Source organism: Ceratotherium simum, chromosome 34 (genome assembly GCF_057802395.1).
Source record: "Ceratotherium simum simum isolate JZ-2026a chromosome 34, ASM5780239v1, whole genome shotgun sequence".
NCBI lineage: Eukaryota > Metazoa > Chordata > Mammalia > Perissodactyla > Rhinocerotidae > Ceratotherium > Ceratotherium simum.
In genome coordinates this window covers 14,922,047-14,941,649 of record NC_141933.1, presented here as the reverse complement: position 1 = coordinate 14,941,649, position 19,603 = coordinate 14,922,047, and the positions used below count along the sequence as shown (strand labels likewise).

The 19,603-nt window shown below is 36.5% G+C and overlaps 1 protein-coding gene across 1 annotated transcript in view; it reads right to left on the bottom strand.

Annotated features, from left to right (window-relative positions):
• LPXN (leupaxin) overlaps window positions 1-19,603 on the bottom strand; it is a 35,009-nt gene that overhangs the window by 10,900 nt on the left and 4,506 nt on the right. Inside the window, exons 2-7 of the mRNA XM_004437399.3 lie at window positions 19,421-19,578; window positions 14,016-14,062; window positions 6,389-6,488; window positions 3,263-3,430; window positions 2,160-2,333; window positions 1,955-2,036 (exon numbers count right to left, since the gene is read on the bottom strand). Coding sequence (XP_004437456.1) covers window positions 1,955-2,036; window positions 2,160-2,333; window positions 3,263-3,430; window positions 6,389-6,488; window positions 14,016-14,062; window positions 19,421-19,578 — 729 coding nt within the window. The remainder of the gene's footprint in view (window positions 1-1,954; window positions 2,037-2,159; window positions 2,334-3,262; window positions 3,431-6,388; window positions 6,489-14,015; window positions 14,063-19,420; window positions 19,579-19,603) is intronic.

The window sequence follows — 19,603 nt, the reverse complement described above, 5'->3', positions numbered from 1 at the left end:
GTCAGAGTTAAACATCTGCCAGGCCCAGAGAGCATAAGCAAATTTACAACAGTAGAGACAAGTTAGAACTTTCCTGCCCTCCAGTCTCATCTCCTTCCATACCTGTTTCAACTCTGGAAGGGTCAGATATCAAGATGAACAATAGGGGTGAGGGTGGTGGATGCCAAAGGCAGGAAAGGACAGAAGAAAGGCCATAACCCCCTTCCCTGGCCTCCTGCAGCTTAAAGGCCCTACCAGGGGAGAGAGTAGCTGTCTCTTTAAATAAATTGGAAGCTGTCGCTTATTATACAGACTGAATTACCTAAGGACTCCATTTTGTGTTTTGTCCTAAATTAATTTTCTATTTAGAACCGTTTACTAAGAGTAATCAGAAAAGACAAGGGACTGCCCAAGTTTTTATTCAGGAGAGAGGAGAAAAAATTCTCCGCTGAGTTAATTCTAAAAGGACAAGAAAAGATAAAATAAAGAAATCTTCTGATTCTATGTATGAGTCATATCTGTTCAAAACAAAAAGAATTCAGAAAAAAAAATCAAGACAATTCAGAAAACAGAAGGAAGAAAAACTTGCAAAGAGGGAAAAACAGATCACACTGAAATGATCAGGAATAAGATTAAAATGTTAATAAAAACTTCTCAACCATGGAAGCTGGAAGACAATGAGGCAATGTCTTCAGAATTATGAGGGAAAATAGTTTCCACCTAGAATTCTATGCCCAGTCAACTTAAGGTAGACAACAGAATAAAAATATTTTCAGATACTCAAGGCCTCAAAAGTTTTACTTCCTCTTCTATTCTCAGGGACTGCTAGAGGATGTGCTCTACCAAAAGAAAGACAGTAACATTCATTAATAAAATACATGAGAGGCAGGAAACAAAGGATCCAAAGAAGAAAGTAGTAAAAGCAATTCCCAAGATAATGGTCCAGAATAACTGATTCTCAGCAAGCCTGAGAAGAAACCATTTCAGGCTGGAGCAGGAGGATGGAAGTCTCCAAGAGAGAACAAATGGAACTGACATATTATCAGATACAGTTAGTCATTTTGAGAGGGAGTTCACAGCTCTGTCAGATAAATTAGAGATAAGCACAACAAAAATTAAGCTAACGAAAAAGAGATCCAAAACTTAACTTTAAGAAAAAATTAATTTATATAAAAAGGATAGCATGATAATATTAATTATTACTATGTCTCCATGTGCTGGGCACTGTTCTAAACACTACACTGGTACTGTATCTTAAAATCCTCAAAATGACCCTATAAAAGGTAAGCATTACTATTAGGCACATTTTACTGATGAGAAAAGCGAGGTACAGAGGTTAAATGACTTGAACAGCATCATATAGCTAATAAAAACCACAGTCCAGATTTGAAGCAGGCAGTCTAACTCTAAAATCTGTGCACCACTGTAATTGTAGTTTGCTACATGGCTCAACTATAAGCAATATTTCCATAGTTGTCAACATGTACACACTGAATATTGATCTGACCCATAATTATAGCCTAAATATATACTGAGAGAATGGGGGAGGAGAAATATGCTGGGGGTAAGATGGGGTAGTAATAACATTTCTAAATCCTCTCCTTCCCTGATAGATTATGTATTAAAATAATGGTTAAAACGAGAAAAAAATCTATAGTAATATATTATTTAAAACACACAAGTAAATAGAAAAAAGCTAAAAAATTTGGAGAGGAGAACTCGATTTGAGGGTGGAGAAAGGAAAGGCAAGGGACTAATCTTTTTCGATATTACCTTTGAAGTAACATTTGATTTATTAAACTATGTATTCATATTTCTTTGATTTAAAAAATCAATTTAAACAAAATTTATAAATGTCGGTAAAGAGTAGGGAGGGAGGGCATCTAGTACTGAAATGGGCATGTAGGACCCAGGACCCCCACAGAAGATCAAGGAAAAGCTCTGCTGGTCTTCTTGTAACTACCCAGGGGCATACCTTCTGCGCCAAACACCTCTCCACAGTGAGAGCAGAAGAAGTGCTCTGGGTGCCAGGTTTGGTCCATTGCTGTCAGCACTTTCTGTAAAAGGAATACACAGAGAGATGTTAGAAGGCTGCAGAGCTGTAAACATGACCCCGGTTCTGGGTTCTAAATGAGTGATTAAACGCTACACAAAAGCAGGAGGAAGGGGGATTTACTTACATCCAGAATGGGAGCAGCACAGTATGCACAGCGTGGAGAAAAAAGATGGTGGTAGTCCTTGGGGCAGTAGGCCAAGCCATTCCGCTCAAAGAAGGGACTGGAGCCAATCTCTTCTTTGCAGTGAGTGCAGACGAAGTGCTCTGGATGCCATGCTTGCCCTAGAGCGTGGATCACCTAGAGGATGAAATAAGACCTGGCACGGGAGTCCAGTCGGGTGCTCTAGGGCCTACAGGTTGCACAACTCTGGAGGGCACTCTTCACAAGTATTCTTGTCAATGACACTCCTGGAGTCACACAACACTGAGGCCTAGACTGAGGTTCTACCTATGCAATCTGTTGTCTGTGCTTTATGGATGGTAAAAGAGTGCCCAGTTTCCGGACTGATTATGCTAACAAAACCCTGTAAATGTCTGTTATCACTAGACTGCCCCAGAGGGTGAGAGAAACAAAATAGAGCACAGGAGTGATCAACAAGAGATACTACAGCCTTGGCATGGAAGGGATCCCTTGAAGGCAAAAAGGCCAAATGACAGTTTTTATTCCTCAGGTCTGAACATCTCATCTCACGCCCCATGCAGAGTCAGGTCGCAAAGCCCTTCCCATTACAGTTTTGGTGAAGGATGATGTAGAGCAGGTGTCTGTGGCCATGATTTGGAGCTGAGCATAGCTGAAAACTATAATCAATTAATTTAGACTAGGAATGTCAGAACAGAGGAAGCAGCAAGAAGTTCCTCTCAGTAAAGGCAGTACAGAAAAATGGTTAAGAGCCCGAACTTGGGAGTCAGATTCTTCTAGGTTCACATCTTACCTCTACCTTTTACTAGACCTTGGACATGTCGATTAACAGCCCTGAGCACTCAGTTTCCTCATCTTTACAAAGGGCACAATAATAGAGTCTCCCTTGAAGGGCTAATGTGACTATTAAATGAGAGAATACTTATAAAGCGCTTAGCTCAGTGACTGGAGCACTATAAGGGATCAGTTATTATTAACTATTACTAAAATGTCTTAGAATACGAGGAAATAGAGCAATCTTTGGTGGGACAGAGACAGACATACACACAGACAGATGGCTGTAGGACCAACATCATGGCCCATCCCACCTTTCCAGCAATTGGTTTCTGACATGAAGCACAATGGCCCTTGGGCACTGTGGCAATTCCAAGGTCCTGCAAATCCTGCTCCAAACCCCCCAGCATTGAGTCCAGGGAAGGCTTGTCACCCTGCTTGTCTGGTAAGTGTTTCTTGCTGACATCTGGTTTCACTGCAGCCTGGTACCAAGGAAAGAACCATGAAGAGAATCAGTCTCATGTACATTTACCCTCATTGTCATCTTCTGCATGATCCTATAAGTTCACCTCTACTGACTGATCCTTTAGTCTTTCCCTAACCTTTCTCCAAGGTATGGAAGAATCCCATATTGTAACACCAGTAAAAATGCTTTCATCATCCTTTCATTCTAAGTTCCTCAGGACAAATGAAATCTGACTAATCTTCCTCCATTTGTAAATCTTTTCTGACCATAGGAAATTGAGTGTATGAAGATGATACCTTTTCTTGTTCTTATGATGACCATATGTCAACAGTTAATCATATCTTTTTATTCAATTACTCTGCAATGTTTATTGAACACCTAGTTTGTGCCAATCACTGTTCTAGGCTCTTGGTATAGAGCAGTGTATAAGGCCAACTGAGTGCTGCCCTCGTGGAGTTTATATTCTCTGGGTGATAGACAATAAACAATTTAACAAGTAAATATATGATGTAATGTCAGGCACAGAGAAGATATGTTATATATCAAGATAGAAGTGACAGAGGGTGGTATGGTGAGAAAGAATCGATTCAGACGAGGGTGATTAGAGAAGGCCCTCTAAGGAGGTGATATTTGAGCAGATATTTGAGTGATGTACTTAGGGACCCAGAAATATTGATATTTGTGGGAAAAGCATTCCAGAGGGAAGGAAGGCCCAGAGGAAGGAAACAGTTTGGTACATTAGAATAAAAGTAAAAAAGGCCACTGAAGCTAGGGCAGAGGGAGTAAGATTGAGCGCGGCAGGAGAAGATGATGGAGAGAGGCAAAGATTGCATCAGGCCTTCACAATAAACTCAGGTTTTATTCCAAGGGTGATGGAGCCATTGGAGGATTTCAAGCATGCGAGTGAAAGAATCTGATTTACAAGATCCCTGTGGTAGCTGAGTGAAGAATTAAGTGCAGACAAGCAAGAGTGGACTAGAGGTACTAGTTAGGAGGGAGATTATTATAACAATTCAAACCAGAAGTAATGACTTGGATTGGTGTTAGGGGAGAAGGTGGTGAGAAGTTGTCAGATAAGACTTGCTGGTGGATTGTATTTATTAAAGCAAAACTCCAAAATAGTTATTATAAACCATTCAAAGGAAAAGCCTCAAATTACAAAAAAAGATGCCCAACTTGTCCTTCATCACTTCATGTCCTGATTCCATCTCTCTCAACTCCTTTCCAACCGGGCCACTGCTACCATCTCCCTAATATTTCCTGATCCTGATCTCCACAGCCTCCAGCATCATATCTGCATGCATCAGACAGGCATTCAAAGACTCCCATCCTCTGTCTTCACTTTGCCTTTCCAATCTCATCTTTTATTACTTAGTCAAAAGCCTCCATTGTTCAAGGCCAGCCAGGCTCCCTGCAGTCTCCCGAATGTGATCTGTTACCGTCTGCCTTCAGGCCTCTATATCCTATTTTTACTGCCAGGCATAACCTCACATTATCTCACTATTCAAAAATTCTCATTTCCCTTCAAGAAACTTTTATCTGACAGATTTCCTTCCTCCTCTATTATATAATGTTAGCTAATGTTGAAGAGATTAGTGTTCAAAAGCTTAAGGTCTCAAAGGCCTGAAAAGGTGACCAATATTAAGTACAAAACAATTTTATATATATACACACACACACATATATATATAAATCTATGTATCTACATCTACATTTACATCTATAACTATTTGCTTGTATATTTCAGAATACTTCAGGATATGTAAGAAATACTGATGACCTCCAGGGGACAGAACCAACAGCTGGGGACAGAGCTGATAGAGAAACAGCTCACTGCAAACTTTTGTACTTTTCATTTTTGTATAATGTGAATGCATGGCCTATTCAAAAAATAGATGTTTTTTAAATGGAAATAAACCAAGACATGCTACATCAATTAGAAAACACAACACCATCAAAACTCCTAATGTAGATTTTTTCATAGTAGTTTCTGATACACAGCGCTATGAGGAATGCATGCAGCTTTATGGTAAACATTAAAGAAAAATTTGTTTCTGACATTTATTCATTTATCCCTCTAATAAGTATGTATTATTCACAATGTGTCAGGAACTGTGCTGGGCATCGGGCAAAGGTGAGCCACAAAGACAAGGTTCCTGTCCTCCCTGACCACACACATTTTTATATACTGCCTTGAAATTATTTCATAGTCACTTGACGAGTGCATATCAAATCCTCCAAACAATTTAGAATGGTTGGATTCTCTGCCTTAAGAATTCTAGATGATATTTCCCTTAATACATTTTTAAGTCAACTTCTCTGATTTCTATTCCCTGCCAGACCACATGAGCTTGCCACTCATGCTCTGGAGGCTAGAACAAGGAGGCGGGTTTTATCTGAATATGGGGCTTAGGACTCCTCACCCTTCCTACTTTCAAAGCCACACTTTGATCTCCCTTGCTCTATCCCAGTCTGCCCACAGGTCTCCTCCATCCTGCTCAGGCAGGTCTCTTTAACAGTCCTGCCACACTTCATCCAGCCTTAGATGCTGATGCTCTCAGGGCTCACTCCAACTAAAAGGACCTTCTCTCTCATCTCTTTGCATCCGAACCCTTTCCATTCTTCAGAGTCCATCCCACATCCCATCCCCACCTCTGACAAAATCTCCTTGACCTCTCCACATCTCTAATGTTTGCTCCATATATTTTGATAAACCACCTGTCTTTATTCTGTAAATGTTACAGAGGCTTATGCTTCATTTTACCAAGCACACTCCAAGCTCCTTGAGATTGGAGGCTGTATCACACTATCTTTTGTTTCCAGATAATACATACCACAAAGTTGAGTTCATCCGTTGAACTAAATTTAGTCTGGGAAAATGAATGACAACATAGAAGAGTTCCTAAAGGGGGAAGGCAGAGCTGAGTTCCACAGAGATAAACCCAGGAAGCTTTATCACAGGGACTGTGCTCACCTTGGCCTGCATTTCACACAGGTGGGCCATGAGCTCATCCAACTGAGCAGCTGCTGAGGTTTTAGGAGGTGGTGGTGATTCCTTTGGCTCTGGGATCTCACTATAGGGATAAAACAAAATATCATATTAACATATCAAAACTCAAATAAATGTTAAGCCACACATAAAACACCAGAAAATGCAGTTTTAACTATTAACCCCTTAGATGTGGGTAAAACTATAGATAGAGAGGACATATTTTAAAAAATAGGTACTAGACTAAAAATCTGAACAAGATTTCCCCGCCTTTTGTCTCCATGTCTCCGTCTGGTCATCTCATAAACTGACTATTGTTCTCAAGTGCATGAAGAAAACTGCTGTACATGAAACTGGTCAGCCATTCTCTCCCAACAACCAGGCACAAAGCAGCCTCTGAAAAGAGATTTAAGGCCATGGCTCAATGTGCATTTTTTATTGTAATAGCACTCTTTTTTTTAAATTATAAAGTATTATATCTTCTTTCAGTAATTGTCAGGCAAAGGACAAAAAATAAATCAGAATATAGAACAGGCATCAGCAAACTAAGGTCCAAGGGCAAAATTTGGCCATGTCCATTCATTTACACACTGTCTACACCTGCTTTCCTACAGAGTTGGATAGTTGTGACAGAGACCTTATGGTCTACAAAGCCTAAAACATTTATCATCTCCCCTTTACAGAAAAAGTTCGCAGACCCCTGATAGAGTTTGCATAATGTATATGATGTTGGTTTCACATCCATATAATTTTGAATAAATTATTGATCAATAAAATTTTGGACCCAAGAAACAAAATAGATTCTATTCAAGTGCTTGCACAATCATTAGTAAAATTAACCATGTATGAGGACATGAAATAAAGCTCAATAAATTCTAAGAAGTAACCATACAGACCATATTCTTAGATTTCAGTGAATGAAAGTACAAATTAACCATAAAAAGGATCTATTCACTTAAGGGAAAATAAAATACTTCTAATTAATGCTTGGGATGAAGAAGAAAACAAACCGAATTTTCAAACTACTTAGAAATAGCAACGAGAGCACACACACATACACATACCATCATTGGAGTTGAAAGCAAAATGTTACTGAAAGGAAAATACATAAATAGACTTATGTGCAATATTGAAAAATTGAAAAATAAGAAAGCCCAGAGGGGCCGGCCCCGTGGCTTAGCGGTTAAGTGCACGTGCTCTGCTGCTGGTGGCCTGGGTTCAGATCCTGGGCGCACACCAGCGCACCGCTTCTCCGGCCATGCTGAAGCCACGTCCCACATACAGCAACTAGAAGGATGTGCAACTATGACATAGAACTATCTACTGGGGCTTTGGGGAGCAAAAGGGGAAAAAAAGGAGGAGGATTGGCAATAGATGTTAGCTCAGGGTCGGTCTTCCTCAGCAAAAGGAGGAGGATTGGCATGGATGTTAGCTCAGGGCTGATCCTCCTTAAAAAAAAAGAAAGCCCAGAAACAAATAAAAAAAATACTCAACTCAAGAGTCTGAAAATTAAAAAAAAAAAAAAAACGAGAATAATTAAACAGGAGTAAAAACATAAATTAATGAAACAGAAAAAAAAAAACAAAAAACTGATAGTTATTTGGAAGCATTGTATAAATTTTCAGGTACATAGAAAAATATGGAAAATCACCCAATAAGTTCTATGAATATTGCAGAAACTTGATACTAAAACCAGACAAAGAGAAAATAGCGTGTATGTGTGAGTGTGAGAGAGAGAGAGAGAGAGAGAAACAGACAGAAAGACAGACTAAGGAGAGGGAGAGACAGAAGGGGAGAGAGAGAGAGAAGCTTAAATAAAAATAGCAGAAATGTGTTTAAAAAACATCATGGCTAGGTAGTGTCTATACCAGTCATCCAAAGACGGTTCAACTTTAGGAAAAGGATTTATATAATTCACTATACTAACAAATAAGAGAAAGGTTTTATAAACATATTCGTAGATGCTGAAAAGCAATGAAAATAAATTCAGCCACTCTTCCTGTTGTTGAAGATCAAGGAAAAGAATAAAAATTCCATAACCTGATAAAATATGTCTATAAGAAATCTATAACGAGCCTCATATTTAATAGTGAAATAATAAACACATTTCTAATTAAGAGAAGAGGACAAAGATCCTACTATCATTGCTGGTCTTCAATATTATTCTAGAATGCATTATCAAATGCATTAAAAAGTAAAAATAAGAGATTTATATATTTGAAAGAAAAAAGCAAAGCACTTTCACTTCTATTTCTTTTTAAATAGATGGTATGATCATTTACCTAGAAAATGTAAGGTAAATGATCTAACAACTATGAGAATGAAGAGAAAATATCAGGATGGTTATTAGATACAAGAATAAAATGAAATAATTGGTATCTTTTCTATATACCAGCAGTAACCAATCTGAAAACTAAATGGGAAAAAAAGAACGTGTTCACAATACCAACAAAAAAATTATAAACTATTACAGAATAAATCTAATAAGAGATGCGTAAGACTTCTATGTAGAAAAAACACTGGCAGAAGTAAAAAAAGACCCACAGAAATAAAGATGCATAATATAATGTCAGTTTCACCCAATTAAACTATACATTCAATGTAACATATAAAAACTCTAATAGAATTATTCAAGTTAATTAACAAGCTGATGCTCAAATTCATGATCTAGAACACTAAAGACAATTTTGAAGAAAAAAAAAAGATGAAGAGAGAAGATGTGTCCCAATAGACATGCTCTCCTATAAAGTTACAATAATTAAATTTATGTGATGTTGGCAAAGAAACAGACAAATAGATCAAAGGAGTAGAACAGAGAACCCAGAAACAGACTACTATACCTATGAGTACTTTGCATACAGTAACTGTGGCATTTCAAATGATCAGAAACAGACTATTTGACTCAAAATGTGTGACAACCTATTTGGAACGCAATAAATTTAGATCCATAACACAATACACATGAATAAGTTTTAAATGAATTAAAGATATAAATATTTTTAAACATAAAAATTCTAGAAGGAAATGGAGGATATTTTTTATACTTTGGGGTGATGAAGACTTTCCTAAGAAAGGTATAAAACTCTAAAATGAAGTCAAAAAAGAAAAAAATATCAATAGAGCTAATCTTAAAAAATTTAAACATAAATAAATATTTAGAATATAAATATAATATTCAAATATTAAAAAGTCTATATACCAATAATAAATATATCAATAATAAAAAGACAACCCAACAGAAACCTGAGCTAAGGATTTAAAAAAAAAAAACAGTTTCAGAAAAAGAAATTTGAATGTTTATTACTATATAAAAACACGCTCAATCTCAATCTTTAATATGCAAATTAAACAGTGAGATACCAATTTTTACCCATTAGTCAAAATTTTGAAAGACTGACAATATGCAGTGTTGGCTAAAGTCAGGATTATACATACACATATACGTTTACATACACCATGGGTAGCTATGTAAATTTATAAAATCCTTCGCAAGGCTGCATCTATCAATATTTCAAACATATATATCCTTGGATTCAGCAATTTCACTTTCAAGACTCTATCCTACAGAAAAATGGGACATATCTATAAAGATATATGTACAAGGATGTTCCTTAAAACATAAAAACAGTACAGTTCTCATGAACAAATTAAAAATAAAATAAATGGAGACATAGTCAAATAAATTTGGGTTCCTCCATGCTATAGAATACCACGAAACTGCTAAAATGAATGCAGATATAGAGTTATAGGAATTAAGGAAGACTTCTAGGATACATTGTTAACTTAAAAAAGCAAAGCCCACTACAATATGAAAAATATCCTTCAATTTATGTAAATATATAAGCACATATACATAAGTGTGAATATGCATACACAAAGATCTGTAAGGAGACATACCTCACAACAGTTATCTTTGGAGCTGGCAAATAGGTGGTGAGAGGAATTCGAGTCTATATAATCTGAATTCTTTAACTTGTCTTTTAACACTATTTTTAGAGCAGTTTTAGCTTCACAGCAATACTGAACAGAGGGTACTTCGACTTTTTTATATACATGAGTTTATAAAATAATTGTATATTAAAGTTATATTTTTAAAACAAAGGTCATCTATACTAGAAAAAGAGCTAATGTACATGGCCAACAGATGAGATGGTAGGGGTGGCATATGGGGCATCCATCAGTAGTTCAATCCTCATGTATAAACACGCACGTATTCATACACGATGACTCTATAAACAATCTTTAGTAAACTACACTAATATAGTCAAAGTGTTGTGGTTCTTATTAAAATTATTTTTAAATATAAAACTAATATAAGTGTAGAAAAATTTTAAACTGCAGAGAAATATAAAGAAAAATTTAAACCACATATAATCCCCCTTTTGAGAGGCAATTAATCAGTCTGGACATGTTGGCTTATATCAGTACACTCTTCTCAGATTGTGTATAATTTTAGAAAACTAGGATGATTTTTTTCATGTCTTAAAGTGAACGTTTTTTCATATCTTTATGCATATCCTTATCCATCCTTTGCAACCACAATAGGTAGCATTTATTGAGTGTCTACACTATGCCAGACACTCTGTAAAGCATTCTACACTTGTCCTCTTTAAATCCTCATAACCTAAAGAGCTAGGTATTGTCAACCCCAGATGAAAAAAATGGGGCTTAGAGAAGTTAAAAATGTTGCTCTACATAATACAGCTGGTAAATAACAGAGTTATTCTTTATCACCATGCTAAACTATCTTCCAAAGTGATGTTTAATGGCTACATCAATTTCAAATGTATAATGTACCATAATTTATTAAACCAATCATTTATTCTCAGACACCTAGACTTTTTCTGATTTTTGCTGTTATAATAAATACTGCTAAATAAATATTTGCACTCATATTTGATTATTTCCATAGAGTAAATTTTAAGAAGTAGAATCACTGGATCATACACAGGTAAATAACTCTGGAGTAAGTTTGTAACCAACATTAACCAAGAGAGCTTAGCTAACAACCCACCAAACTGACATTGACTTTGACTCTCTCTCTCTCCCTCTCTCTCTATCTCACACACACACACACACACACACACACACACACACCATGCCATAAATAAAACCAAATATTCTAAGTCTTTCACTAAAAGTATTTTTAAAATCAAAAACATAAACATACTACTTTACTTATTTTTATGTATTTATCAACCAGGAAAAATGTAGGAGGAAAGTGGATATCTTCCTCTCTTAAAGACTTTGTCTTTTAGGTACAACATGGCCTCCTGCCAGATGTAAAATTTTTTTTTTTTCTTTTTAATCTGGGAACAAAAATGGTCAAGTATGCAAGTGACTGAGTAAGTCCTTGGAGGTTCCCAAGAAAGTGCAGAGGAGCTCTCCTTCACAACTCTTTACAGTCATAATCCTTTAGTAATTGTTGCCACAGGTATGTGTCTTACAAGTACAAAAGGCAGCTGCACTGTGAGCACATTCTTCTGCCCTGTGCCTCAGCGCAGAAAAAACGTTTCTTGTTTGGGTCTGTATAATCCTGTCCATCTCACAGCTGAGGCATACTTGTGTTTATTCAAAGAATTCTCCCTGGTTTCTAACTAAACTCCTGGTGCAGTGTATAAAGAGAAATAGATTATTGTCACGATACCTTAACAGTAATTGAGTTGACAATATGACACTCTAAACAAGAAATGAGAGACCTCGAAGAATTGATGATTACATCACTACAGGAAACGTTCCTGAAAAGAGAGGAACTTCAAGTCATAGCTCCTTTGATTTGTCCCCTGAACTTTTGAAGATGATAGTTTTTCTATGCCCTCAACCACAACTTACTTCGTGACTCAGAGATTTTAATAATACAAATCACAAGAGATGCATTTAAAAGAATCCAGACTTCTCAAGTGAAGGGCTTCATTGTGGTGGATTTTTTTCTCCATTCATTCCTCTGTAAAATTTTTGTGAATTATTTCTCTGTATTCTTACTGAAATTATTTTTGTTTATGTAAAAGACATATTTCAAAATTATCGTTTATATTGCTATTGATATATAACTATTTTAGAAATATTATTACATTGCTATATTCACAACTCATATTGAATATCCTTTCAAGGTTGAAAGCAATGTTCGGTTCACTCAAGCAAGCCACAGAAAATGGTGGAAACAGAATGCAGGAATCTAGTTTCTGAGTCTCATGCTCTATCTGTACATGCCAGCCTTGTGGGCTCTGAATTACACCAGTCTCGGGGATTTGTATCAGTCTATTACATATCTACTGGGTCACCTGAATTTCATATCACTCTCCCAAACAGACCTACACAGCAAGGATCATTCAGTAATGGGAAGTGTGTTGGTCAAGGTCCACTCAGGAAAATACAAACACTGGGAGTAAACAGAAGGAATTTAATCCAGAAATTTGATTACACAGGTGATGGGAAAGCTAAGAAGCTTTATGGAAATAATCAAATATGAGTGCAAATATTTATTTAGCAGTATTTATCATAACAGCAAAAATCAGAAAAAGTCTAGGTGTCTGAGAATAAATGATTGGTTTAATAAATTATGGTACATTATACATTTGAAATTGATGTAGCCATTAAACATCACTTTGGAAGATAGTTTAGCATGGTGATAAAGAATAACTCTGTTATTTACCAGCTGTATTATGTAGAGCAACATTTTTAACTTCTCTAAGCCCCATTTTTTTCATCTGGGGTTGACAATACCTAGCTCTTAAGGTTATGAGGATTTAAAGAGGACAAGTGTAGAATGCTTTACAGAGTGTCTGGCATAGTGTAGACACTCAATAAGTGGGAAGTTATAAAAAGTGGGAAGTTATAAAAAGACTTCTTGACAGCACAGGTCTTTCCCTTATTTTGGTGGTGTGTGTGCACAGCAACTGGCTGCAATTCTGAAACCAAATTAGGTGTGGTGTTGTACCCTTTACCAAGCATGAGCCTTTTTATCCATATTTTAAACCCTTTAATGTGTTTTGCAGAAGTCTGATTTTTAAAATTGCAAGCTATAACTCAAGAGAGAACAAGAAAAGTAGCCTTTTGATTTTTTTCAGATAGTCAATTCTGCTTTGGTCAGTAGAAATGATTTAGTACGTGGATCTGTGTCAATATGACTTTTATTAAAAGGAAATTCCTCCACTCACTAGATAAATTTTGAGTAAATATAGAAAGAAGAAGTATATATTCATTAGCCTGCCTTGGAGACCCACTGTCTTAGCTTAGCCCTGATTCTAGCTCTGATTTTGTTGGCAACTTGCTGAAATTTCTTTAGGTCTTTTCTCTTTTGTGAACTGGAGCATGATATCTGGAATAGCTGAGCCAAAACATCTGTAGTGACTCGGACCATTTATACTTTTTCAGGTGGTGAAGGTAATAGCAGAGCCCACCAGCCTGGACACTCATCTAGAAGCCAGGCACCTTGAAAAACTGCCAAGTCAGCCTGGCAGAATTCCACCTCTGCTCAAAGACTATGGAAAGAGGAGGAGAGTAGGAGGAGTTCTAATAATAAACACTTGCAAAGCAAATTATTGTCCAAACACAGACAGATAACAATTACCTTATAACTTTAATTTTTTTAAGAATTTAATAAAAAAAATACCTGTAGACATTGGGCTCCTGGATATTGGTAGTATACACAAGCTGCACCTAAGACATAAGTGACAGAGAAAAGCAAAGAATGAATTTCAGTTCTTAGAATGTTGGCCTTTAGCTATACCCAGGGTTAGAGGATGTTTTTAGCTTCTAAAGGGGACTGATAACTAGCATATCTCTGAGATCTCCTTTCACAAAGCAGAGAAACACCAGCCATCCCACAGAGAAAGGCCAAGTTCTAGGCAGAGTAGCTAGCATGTGAACAAATAATAGCAAGCTCCCCACCCCCGGCCCGGCCCCCCCACTCCCCCCCCACCCTAAAAGCACTCAAATAGAGAAGTCATGGTACCCAGATAAGAAATAAACAAAATGAGTCAGAGCAAAGCTCCTTTAACTAGACAGGCTGGTGTCTAGGGGAAGATTATACCAGGATTAAATTTAACATATCAAAAGAAATAATGTGTGACTCTAAAGAGTAGTTGGCCAGCAGTTCATTTATTTAATGAACAAACATTTACTGAGTGCCTGTCATGTGCCAGGGCTGGGGACGTAGCAGTCAAAAAACCAAAATGAAACAAATGAACAAAAATTGTTTACTCTGGACTTAACGTTGTAGTGGTGAGAACAAGATAATAAATTAATATGTAAAAAAATAACTTAATTAATACGTAGAACTAATCAGGGTGTAGGAAATAGGAAATGGGGGAGAGATGGCAATTATAAATATCTTGATCAGGGAAGGACTCACCAAGGGCTGGTAAGGTGAGGAAAGTATGTAGATATCAGGAGTAACATGGTACAGGTAGAAAGAACAGCAGGGTAAGGAACTCTGGAGCATCATTGGAATAGAAAGGAAGCCAGTGTGTCCTGAGCAGAGTGAACCAGTGAGACAGGGGCAAAGAGGAAAAGGGGCCAGATCATGCAGGTAGGGTGACCATATAATTTATTGTTCCAACTGGGACACTTCTGAGAGTAAAGAGGGTACTAAAAAAATCAATATTATGTAATTTTTTAAATATGTATTTATTGACCAAAATTTTGATTTTATTATATTGGTGTACCTATAAAATAATTCTATTTGAAACTTATTTTCACAATAGAATGTTCTAGAATATTTTAAATGATTTATAGCTATGAACATTAAAGCAAAATATTTTTTAAAAATCTTTTATATTGATTATTGGAACATTTACAAATAACACAATAATTATATACCTTAATTGGTTACTTAGCCATTTTGTTGTCTCTAATATTGTGACATGGAAATTTTTCTGAAAAATGTCTTTTTCAATATGGTCTTATTTATTTCCATATTTTTTACTAAATTGTGCTCTTCAAAGCTGCATTTTATGGTTAATACATTTGAAATTGTTGACACTTTTAACTGATGCTTCTCTGTAAAGTATATATATATATTTTTTTTTTTTCTGGTGAGGAAGATTAGCCCTGAGTTAACATCCATTGCCAACCCTGCTCTTTTTGCTGAGGAAGCTTGGCACTGAGCTAACATCCGTGCCCATCTTCCTCTATTTTACGTGGGACACCTGCCACAGAATGGCTTGATAAAGGGTGCGTAGGTCCACATACAGGATCTGAACCTGAGAACCCTGGGCTGCCAAAGCGGAGCATGCAAACTTAAACACTATGCTACCTGGCTAGCCCTGAGCATAATATTTTTAATTGAGAAAATACTCCCTCTCTAGTGTTGATGAACCTATAAGTTCAGAGCAAATTCTGCTAAAGGAAGGATATTCTTAATTCTATTTTTTTATATTTATCCCCAATATTTTCTCAAGGGCTCTATTTCTGTCTCCATTCAGAGCACTTTTCTTCAATAATATTATTACAAGACAGAGCTCTTAAACTGTCTCTATTCATGATCCTTTCTAAGATTTCATCAAACGTAGATACTGCAAAATCATAGGCCTTCACAATTTCATTCCATTCTTACGCGGAATACAAATTTATCCAATTAAAATTAGGAGCTCTGTCAAAGTCAAGATTTTTCCAAAGCACAATTTTCAAATTAGGTAATTAAACCTTTTGAGCTCTCATCTTTTGATTTGTTCAATTCCTCCCCAGCTTTTGTGGGGAGAAATTTGAGCTTCTTCCTTTTTACAAGCTTTGTTTCACATAATTGCAACTTGCTAAAAGCTTCAAAAGCTGAGTTTTCATGCTTCACTCATCGAATAATTTGATTAAACATTTCTAACTGATTTTGCACATAATGCGACCTAAATTTAGGTTGCTATACAAAATGATTTTTCAAATGCTCAGGCTTTTCTAAAATCCAATTGATGAGAGGTAATACAAAGAGAAAATATATGCAGCCATGCTGAAATATTTTTGGATTCAACATGAGCTTCCGTTACAAAAGTTTTGTAGATGAGTTATATCTGATTATGTGTGTATACATATATATAATATATATGTGTATATGTCTATATATACATAATATTTGCAAATTTTGACAATTTTAGTTTCTATTTTGATTGGTGGAATATTGCAACCTGTTTGGACGCAGTCATGAATTTTGTACACATCATAACCAATTCGAAGTATATTTCCACTCCATAGGTTTTTAAGTATGTAAGAACATTGTTTTTACCACAACACTGTGCTCCATCGAAATCTGTACTCACATTATCACCCTCAAAAAACAACATTTTATCTTCATTGTTGAACATTTCGACTAAATTTATAAAGGCATTAACAATGTCAAATGTTTCATTTTTGATAGAAGAATGAACTTCTAAAACTTTTTTTGATCCCTTGAATTAGATGAAAAAATTAAACCATTTTGGAATTAAAAAATTCTCTAATTGAGGCCTCATATCAATCTGACATTTGATGGTTTGCAAAAGGAATCAACTCATTAATCATCAGCAGCTCACTTTACTTACAAGCACAAGAAAACTGGAAATTGAAAATGAACAAAATTGATTTAAAAGAGTCATTTGGTATAAACTGAAAGATGTGCTTCACAATGACATATAAACACACCTCCTGCAGCTGCACATGTTGAACTGTCATTCTCAGGCACATTCGTTGTAAATATTAACTTTTGAAGTAGATGCTAATAATGCTTCTTCACCCTATTTGTGTCTTCCGGCTTTCAAAGAAACAGTGATATTTCTATTTGCCCCCATGATGGATGACAAATGTTAAAAAATATTTTGTGCAAACTACACAATTGTCATCAACTTTATTGAGAAAATTAAACATGCGGTTTTGGTTTTGGTTTGAGCCTAATTCTGTTATACGCATTTATTCCAAAATTAAAAAGAATCACTAAACAATAAATAGTTACACATACAATTAATGACAAAAATGCTTTAACAAGAACATTTAGATTATACCACACTCTATGGCAAGAATGCTTAGCCTCTATTTCCTAAACATTAAGTTGTATAACATTAAGCCACAATTTCCCATTATTTCTTTCTGACCCCGAGAAGGTTCCACGCATCTCACAGGCCACCACATGGATCATAGCAAGGCATGAGCGGAGGTATACCAAGTGGCCAGCAGGGAAAAAGCCTCAAAATTTTCTCTGCCACCACCTAAGACCAGAGGAGTTAGCTATCCCTGACTGCTGTGATTGAGCTCTTAGCCTTCACAGCCAGCACTCTGAATATTATCCTTGAAAGGGTGCCGTCAGTTAGGTTTTGTCTAAACGGGATCAGAAAACTAGAGACAAGTTATCATCAGTCACCTTTTGGATTTAGCTACATGAAAACACGAACTCTGTTCACTGCCTGTGTGTTTTATATGCTACTAGATGAGACCGTGAAAGAAACCAGAAGAACCGAATGGAGGTCTATTAACCCATGCTGGTTTACTAATTTTTTTTTGTGTGTGTGTGTGAGGAAGATCAGCCCTGAGCTAACATCTATGCTAATCCTCCTCTTTTTGCTGAGGAAGACCGGCTGTGAGCTAACATCTACTGCCAATCCTCCTCTTTTTTTTTTCTCCTCAAAGCCCCAGTAGATAGTTGTATGTCGTAGTTGCACATCCTTCTAGTTGCTGTATGTGGGACGCGTCCTCAGCATGGCTGGAGAAGTGATGTGTCGGTGCGCGCCCGGGATCCGAACCCGGGTTGCCAGGAGCGGAGCGCATGTACTTAACCGCTAAGCCACGGAGCTGGCCCCATGCTGGTTTACTTTAACTCAAATAGTAATAACAAAACTTCATAAATAATGGAAAATGTGGGGTAAAAGGTAAAGCCAATAATGGAATGTCAAGAAAACAAGCATAAACCCAGGGCTCTTCCAAGTGAACCAAGATATATGGTCGCCGCACAAAGTCACTGTCAAGACCATGGCTTTTACTCCAAATGAGATGCAAATTCATTGCAGGGTTTTGAGAAGAAGAATGATATGATCTGATTTAAGTTTTACAGGATCATCCTGGCTTCTATTTGGAGAATAAATTGCAGGGCAGCAGAGTAATAGACCAGTTAGGAGTGACTGGCTACAATCTAGCAGTGAAAACAGACAATAGCTCCCTAGCAGAGATACAAATGTGCATCCTTAAAACTGTATGTATATAGCTGGAGGGAAGAAAAGTTAAAGGCGGACTCTACCCTTGGGCTCAAATTTAGGGTCTGTGCTACTGGTGATTTCATGTAGTGAAATGGTTCATGGATGATTCATGGATGATTCATGGATGAATCAGAATTTCACAGTTCAAAAACACATGATCTAAAGAGTATCTGCTTAATTCCTCTTATACTAATTCTACTCTCATCAAACAACTTTCTAATTATAAACTAAATGCATGTAAACTTATCTATAGGAAGGGAATATATATATCAGCAAATGCTAATATCTGTTCTATATGATAGTTTTAACTCTAACTAGAAATTAATAAATTGAATTTCTGAGTTTTTTTATACATTATCTCTTATGAGATGTTTGTTTGTGTTGGTTCCCTCAAGCTTCATCATCTCTGGGTATACTAATAATTGAATTTTCTAATATATACAGCAGAAAGTAAGACAGGAAGTGGTGACCCTAAAAAGTCACCCTAAGAAGACTTGTCTGAGCTCCCACAGGGACTTGCAGGTGATTTCTGGCCTTACTGAGTGCTATTCCAGTCAAACTGCAACATGCATCTCTAATGCCCAGACAGATATATCAGGATATTCTAAGTGAATTACGGAATAGTCTCTGTTACATGCCCTCACCAGAAAAAAATTCATTTCTCAAAGGCTTATTCTTCTATAACGATTCTCTCCAATCTCCTCCTTTTTCTAAAAACAACCGCTTTTAAGTTATCATTGAAGGATTTTTTTTTCTCTTTCTTGGATATATGATTCTCCTTTCACGTCATTTTATGTGAGATACAATTAATTTTCAGAAATGCACTCAAACATCTATATTCAAGGTACTCCAGTAAAGGAAAAGTTACCGTCAAGGGACTTGTGTCATCCTGAACAGAAAGGATCTTTGAAGTCTCAGCAAGGTTACTCTCCTTTCTGGAATACTGATCCAGGGGAAGAGGAGCTGGGGTGGAGTATTCATCACTATCCTGGAGGGTGGAACGTTCCAGTTCCTCCAATAAGGCATCTATATCAAAAGACACAAGAGAATC